We start from the raw sequence: 8,126 nt of genomic DNA, 5'->3' as shown, positions 1-8,126 counted from the left end.
CAAATACACAAAGTTATGCAAGCATAGTAAAGAATTTTTGAGAAATGTTTGTCAAACAAATTATAAATCGGTATTACACAGTCTTCAGGCTCAAAAAAGCAACCTTAACTTTTCTCAACTTTCAAAACTTTGATAATGGTAAATTACAAATCAGTCATTACCTTTCAATTTTCTGAAGGTAAAAACATGTTGAATGCAACAATTTATACGTCGCCTGTCTAGCAGAAAAATTTTTCCGAAAAAAATTTTGCTCCTTGTTCAAAATTTCAGCAGTATCAAGTTTGGCCACTTTCAAATAAATCTGTTACACTAAAATTTTTGCTAAATATGGTCCTTTAAAATCTTTTAAAGTAGTCCGTAGTGTATTGTTGTATTTGAAAATAGACAATTGATAGCGTTCAATCTTTTTGTATTTAAAAGGTTATAACACTAGAAAAACAAAAAAAGAGTTAGAAATTGAATCCAAAACAATGAAAAAAAATAAAATTGAAAAAATATATCCTCAACAATCTATCCACTTTTTCAAGGGCTTTTTAATAATAACATTTTTGTATTTCGCTGCAACAGATATTGATCGGCCAAAATTGGCTTAACAAAAAAGTAGGACTAGCATATGCTACCTAAATCTGTACCTGATTTCACTCAAAAATCAGAAAGCCATGCATGCAAAAAAAATTCTATTAAACAATTCACTCTAGATTTAGCTTAAAGATAAAAGTTTAAGCTTTGAGAAGATTTCACGTTTTTATACAGAATTAAAAAATATAAAAACATTAGTCATGCAAATTAGCAAGTTTTGAATTAAAAGATGAGTGACTGGAAATTTGCCGCGACAGGAATGCGATGTTTTATTTATACATTTTACCTTTATAATGGTATATAAATTAAAATCAAATTAAAATGGATATTCTAAACTATGATAAGGCACTAAAATTATAATGATAGCAAAAACATGCATCAATGTGCTGACACAACCTTAACGTGATGAAAATAGAAAATTTGTTTTCAATTTTCATCACGTTAAGGACCAACCCCCCCCCCCCTCGGGTGAGGGGGGTTTGGTCCTTCCGAGAGATCATTCCCGCTCCTTGCTTGTCCCTAAGTAAAGTTCAGATGGTAGTGAAAGTTGCTTCACAAGACAATTAGATAAACTTTACAGTTCCTGTGAATTTTTTTAACTCTTGACAATCATTGAGAGTAGAAAAATTTCACCAGTTTATCTTCCGTCATATTTTTCAAATAAATTTTTTGACCTGTGATTCCTCTATAATTTAACCCATCATTTGGGTCCACCTACCATGTTCATTTTTCATATGATCGTTCAACTCCTCTTCTACAAATTTGCCCTTGCACACTTTGCACGTGACAGGATGTTTGTCCAATTTGTGTTCACGCAACTCCTCTTTGGAACCAAACACTTCACGACATTTGTCACACCCGAACAATTCTGAATCGCCACAAACAAACGAACAAACTCATGCGCAGGTGAATAATTAGACAGATAGCATGCATCAAAATTAATTAAAAAAAGTAAATTTCAAAATTATGTGGATGATTTTCAATAAACTTTTTGTATATTTTTTGACAACACGTCATAACCATATAGCATAGATTTCTATCTATTTTTGATTTTATGTATAAAGCCGGGGATATCATAAATATATAAGCTTAGCAAATTTTAAAAGACTTTTTTTTGTATTTGATGATGATAAATTGATTCATAAATATTGGTGAACACTTTTAGCACGAAATGAAACTAACTATTTTTTGTCGTCTTTTCAACAATGAGGCTAAAATATTCCGCAGCTGACAAATAGAAATTTCCATAGAATTATATAGAAGTAAACAAAAATCAACTAACTTTAAGTGGAGCATCAAAATTTTGAGGCAAATAATAATAGTTTACATGTGTAACTGAGAATGGTTATAACATATGTCGGAAGAAAATATTAATAGGTTGTATTTGACCAAACTACCCGAGTCAAGAATGGATGGTTATCTTGTAGGAATCTGGCAGATTCTGGAAGATTCTGGAAGATTCTTACAAGATAACCATTTTTCTTCCAGATTCCTACAAGGTAACCAGTTTTCAGCCATATTACTACAATATAAAATTTTTTTGCCTGGGTCTTGCAAGATAACTAATTTCTGCCAGATTAACAAAAGATAACAATTTTTTTGTAAAATTCCTATAATATCAAAACTTTATAGGGACAGATTCTTGCAAGAAACCCATCCGATCTCGACTATGGTAGTTATAACCAATTGTTTACCATGAGTCTGGAAGTGGTCTAAACTCTCCTGGGCGGTTTTGAATCTTTTCTGGCACACTCCACACCCAAACACAATCAAATTTGCATCTAAAATAATCACGATGACTATCAAATACACACGCATGCACAAATAATAGGACCTCGCATTAAACTGTTTATCACTTAACCACGGGAAAAAAGGGCCTCGAATGACAAGAAGCAACCATTTCTACAAAATAAAGAATCACACAGAGAATTTGCAACAAAAAACTTCGACAACTGCAATTCGAATCAATTTTAGCCAATTATAATTGGCATGCCAAATCACGAAAGGATTGAATAAATTGATTCTCGCCATAATTTTTTTCAACTAGAAGCACATTGAAAGACAAGTGAAGTGCAGGCAGAGATTAAATACAGAGATATACAGAAAATAAGCAAAATAAGTAATTTTTATAAATATTTTTTAATATGTTATAATATTTTTGAATGGTATAATATTTTTAAATGATCCTTCTCAATTTTCGCTAAATGAGCGAGAAAAATTTTGTAAGTCCAACTCTTATGGATCCACTTTACACTTTAAATATTTATTTTTTTGTAGTAACATTAAGAAGTGTCAAAAACATTAGCCATTCTAGGCCTCTGTATTAAAAAGTTGAGGTAAAAAAACTTCATCTTTATGGTCAGTTAAAAATTTTAGATAAAATCTATTAAAAACTTCAACTGCTTTGAAATTTTTTAAATTTTCGTTCCGATCCACCTTGGTGGGGGAGGAACTATATACTCGAACGGTTTTTTTTGTTCAAACAATTAAAAAAGTTTTTTGAATTTGGTTTTTTTTCCACGGAGGTATCGGAGTTCAAAAATTTTGTGAACATTTGAATTATTTCAGTTCTTTTTGTTCACAGTTTTCGTATTTTTGCTCTTTTTTTATCAGTTTTGTTAAAATTAGGTTGAAATTTTTGCAAAATTGAAAAAAAAAATCAATTCTAAAAACAGAATAAAGGTGCTGAACAATTTGATCCTAAATTGTTGCTAACAATATGGCATAATTTTGTAATCAAAAAAACATTTCTTTAGAATATTTTGTTCAATTTAGCCGGAAATATCAAATAAAAAAACGAAAAAATCTTTTCAAACTCCAAAAATGTCTCCTTTTGCTTTTGTTTTCTTTGAGAGAGTTCCGGAATAAAAAATTCGCCCGTTTTTTTCTAACTTAACCCTGATATTTACTAAAAAATCATCAAATAATTTTTATTGACCTTTATCGTCAAATGATGTATTCCGCAAACATTAGGATCAATTATCTGTTTCTGAAGAGTGACAACTATATCAAGGCTATTTCTGGTCTATTCGTGGGTTCGAATTCTGTAGGACGCTGTTTTTTTAATTAAAATTTGTATCAGCATTTTTTGTTTCTCCTAAACGATTTACCGAAATACACCGTAATGACTTTTTCATCTAATTGCCGACACACATATTTGTATAAGTAATTATGGCCACTGGACGTATAACAAAAATTCAATGACAATTTTATAGGGCTTCATAAACAATTTGTTTTACGTAAAATTGTTTTTTTTTTAATTTGGTTTTTTTATTTGTTGTTTTTGATTTGTAATCTTAAGACTAGGTCTTGCTAATGATATGTCCCAATAGCATCCTATGGAGGTAAAAGCTATTCTATTTATTTTTCTGAGTTGAAAGTTTGAAAAAAAATTGTTTTAAACAAATAGTGGATTTTCGAGCCTTTTCCATATTTTAATTTTAATTCTGTCGACTTTTAACTCATTACCGATAGAGATATCATTCTTCATCAACCTTCCCGCTCTTTTTGTCACTCTCTTGTTGCACATTTCAAGTAGAGATCGCATCTTTTTTTCAGCAAATTGATTTAGCCGTCACTGCTTTTTATATTTTTAGAAATGGTTTTTGGTTTTGAGACTATGAGTTTTGTGGAATAAATATTAATGGAATGACACCATACTGAACTATCATCATTCATTTAATTTCTATCTTTGACTAAGCTACTGGCCACATTTTCAAAAATACCAACGCGATATTTTTCTTCAGTTTATCTTTGTTTGGGCTTCATTTTCTCAAGCAAAATCCAAACTTTCTGGTTTTCAGTTTGAAAACGAGTTATTCAATTGTAGAATTGACTTGATTTCAGTTCAATTTGCACATAAAAAGTAATCAAAACCCAATTAGTATCCCTTTTAACAAGCATTTATTCGATAGTATGCTGTATTGAGGATTTAATGCGGAATAAAAATGCTACAATAAGAATAGATTTGACCAGAATTACATTCCAATAAAAGTAGAGATCATGGTCCAGCAGTTTACTGCTATAGTTCGTTCTGTTCAGTTGAAAAACCGACAAAAATTCATTATGTCCACGATAAATACAGAATTGAAGTTCCTTATGTTCATATTAAATTCAGAATTTTACTATGAATTTCACGATGAAATGTCCGATAAGTGCCATGATCAGTACTCTGGTCATAGTAAAAATCATAATAGAAATTCTATGATTCAGTACTGAATTGTTATGACAAACAGATACGGGTATTTAGCATGACGCGGGAGTTGAAATTTCAAATTAAGCTGATTAATTTGAGTTATTTGTTGCAGTGACTTATAGGGGAAATATTTGACAGTGAGTTACAGTCACTTATAGGGAAAATGAAGCGCGAGAAAAGATAAGAGAAAAAAATCAGCGTTTATCACCACATTAGCGTGAAGATCATATTTAGAAACACAGCTTCGCCATACCAACGCAAAATTTTGGGAAAAATTACTTTGGTCTTTCCCATTATAGCCACCCCATGAAAATATGGCCCCCATTATTGTAAATTTACCATGATTGAAGGGCTATAGGTTATCTGACCACTAAGCTGGGGCCGGGGCTATAATGGGAAGACACAATTAATTTCGGGAAAAATCTGGTTGACTGTTTTATTAGCAACTAGGGCTATGCAAAAACGTGCAATAAGACAAACTTGTGTCCTGAGCAGTTCCGTATCCGAAGGTGTCAAGTGAGTCCATGTCCAGACAGTCGTCTTCGTACATCCTCACATCCACACCTTGTTCACTCGGTCTCACTTCTTCGTCCTCAAAAGTCGACACTGCAAACAAACAAAAATAGTTGCCGTTGAGAATTCGACGAATGAAGTGTTGACCGATAATGGTCGACCGATAATGGGTACGGAAACACTGTAGTTGACCCGAATCACGTACGAAAATGAAGGGGTTGACCGATACTGGGTTTAAAAAACAGTGGTCTATCGGTACTGGGCATGAAAGGACCATGACAAAGATCTATGTAAAGACTCTGTACCAGCGTTACTAGTTTCCTCAAACATTTAATTAGGTTTGGGAAATTCCCTCTCGCCTCGACTATAGAAACCTTTTCATAAAGTTGACCTCTCCAAAAGGGCATTATTTCGACTTCGCTTTCTGTACCTTTGGTTATCTTTACCTTGAATAACGTGAATACCCAAACTGAGGAGCCATACCCCTGAGACCTATTATCAGGTCAATTTATTTGCTTTGCCCTTTGATAAAAACTTTTGAGCGATTATATAGCCTTGTGCGACCTTGTATTTAGGACGGCAGCTTACGCAGACAGGCGTGATTAGAGGTCGTTAGGGTCTGAAACTTCAACAGGGTTATGATCTTCCCTTTTAAAAGTCCTGAATGAAAACAATCAAAAATAAACTATCACTGGAATATTTTTAGCGCAAATTATTTTCGCAAGTGTTACCGTTGATCTGTTTTTTTCGCGATAATGTGATATTTTTTCTAGAGAAATTAATCCAATAACATTAGAGTGAAGATAAAATCCGATTACGTCCATCTTGCGAAGATAATTAATCGAAACTGGGCAAACCTGATATAAATTATTATTTGTTCTTTGTTTTCGTTTGTTTATGACAGTTGTGTTGTATTTTTGGCTTGTTTTTTTTGGACTTACGGTGACTGGACACTTTGTGTCTCTCCAGAGCTGCCATGCTTGCAAAAACACCCCCACAGTCCTCATACTTGCATTCAAATGCTAAAACACACACAACATTGAAAAAAACGGTAACCTTAGTCAGGCCCGGCTTCAAGCTTTTGGTCGCATTTTTTTGGCTGTGCAATTTATTTGGATAGAAACCAAAGAAAAATTTCGAAAACAAAAAAGGGTTAATTATTTATGTCGCTTTTCGATAGCCATGTTAGAACGCAATTGATTGCAATTGCCCGGGCCGAGGTGTCCACCCGTATTCCACCGTTATTAAGCGAGAATAAGGGTGTAAAGCAATTTCCACTCTTAAATAACGGGGAAAAGCGTGTAAGAGTGTAATTTTGAGGAAAGTACACTTTTTTTACACTCTTTACACTCTTTACTCCACTCTTTACACTCTTTTACTCCACTCTTTTTATTAACACCAGTAAAATTACACTCTAAAATAGAATTCCACCCTAATTAAGGGTAGCACTAACGGTGTAAAAATATTATTTTTACACTCTTACACTCTTTTTCCCGTTATTTTTGAGAAAAATCCTCGGCCCGGGTGGAAACTGAAATTTAAATAATGATAAAATAAAAGGTACAAATAAGACCATTTTGTACCAAAAACATCAGCTTTTTTTAAAAAAAAGAATTTGAGAAGCAGTTTTGAAGTATTATTAGTGAACCTGAATTTAGTAGTGTTTCGCAAGGAGGAGACATGAAACATTTATTGCCGTCTTCGAAGCTCTTGGTGGATGTTAAACTCTATCAAGATTATGCTTTTGTGATGCGATTATTCATTAAAAAAGATATGCTCGTTGTGATGTTTTGGTATAAACAATAATCAAAAATTTTTCAAGCAATGTTGTCTTTCTGATCACAAAACGTCTTTCTAATAACTTATTGATTTCCTACTTTGTTTTCAATTATTTGTTTTGTTATTTCTTCATCCATTATTTGAAATTAATATTCAGAGACTATCAGTCCGAAGTCAAAATGCAGAAATCAAAATTTATTAGCAATATTTCTATGGCTTTTGCTTCAACAATGTTAACTGAATAACAGCGGAATAGTTAAGTTGGGATTGTTTGTTTTTGTTGATTTTTGTAGCTATCAATACCAGTTGGTTTTCATTTTTTTAAGAGATATCTCCTATTGTTTGCAGAATGCTTATTGTACGATTGAGTGAATAAGACTGCAATCACTAGCAGATCGTTCCATCTAGAGAGATGTGAAACCAACGAAAAGCTCTTGCGCTGGTCAGTTAGGTGGACAATAGATTTGTAAATTTGCGTTTTTGTAGAGAAAAGTTTGAGTAACTGTTTACATACACAGTGAACCAAAACTTGATACATCTTGATACAAAACATTCTAAAAGATTGCAAACCTCGCCAAGATTTTGCCATGTTATATGGCAAGATAGTATCAAGATATGTACAAACTTTCAAAATCTTTGCATGGGTGTCAGGAAACAAGATCTTGGCAAGATTTTCAGAAAAGTTTAGCCATGACATGGCAAGATATATCAAGTATTAAAAATTCAATAAAAATAAGAATCAGCACAAAATCATATGATTAAGCAAGATTTATCAGGATTTATCAAAAAATAGTGAGAACTATCAAAATTGTCAGAAAATGTTGAATTATGGAAAAAATCTTTGTTGAAATATCAAATGAGCCAAAAGCATCAAAAATGTTTGTTACCAAAAATAGAAAAGAATTAATTAAGCCGGCCTTAAATCAAATACATTAATCTTTTCTTTACTTCCATCTGAACTATGTAAAATGTGATCTTTTCAGGTACCGACAATTTAATGTATAAAACAGAGCAAAAATTCATTTGATCTACTTAATTCTCCGCAATTTTGTTTGTTCAA

The 8,126-nt window shown here is 32.4% G+C and overlaps 1 protein-coding gene across 1 annotated transcript in view; it reads right to left on the bottom strand.

Moving 5' to 3' along the window:
- The window catches only part of LOC142346217 (uncharacterized), a 68,268-nt gene that overhangs the window by 34,191 nt on the left and 25,951 nt on the right, over positions 1-8,126 (bottom strand). Inside the window, exons 11-14 of the mRNA XM_075398731.1 lie at positions 6,229-6,309; positions 5,255-5,380; positions 2,274-2,360; positions 1,298-1,447 (exon numbers count right to left, since the gene is read on the bottom strand). Of these exons, the coding sequence (XP_075254846.1) occupies positions 1,298-1,447; positions 2,274-2,360; positions 5,255-5,380; positions 6,229-6,309 (444 nt within the window). The remainder of the gene's footprint in view (positions 1-1,297; positions 1,448-2,273; positions 2,361-5,254; positions 5,381-6,228; positions 6,310-8,126) is intronic.

The sequence above is a fragment of the Convolutriloba macropyga genome, chromosome 9 (assembly GCF_964194025.1).
Source record: "Convolutriloba macropyga chromosome 9, txConMacr16.3, whole genome shotgun sequence".
NCBI classification, from domain to species: Eukaryota; Metazoa; Xenacoelomorpha; order Acoela; family Convolutidae; genus Convolutriloba; species Convolutriloba macropyga.
This window is presented reverse-complemented; position numbering and strand designations above follow the sequence as displayed.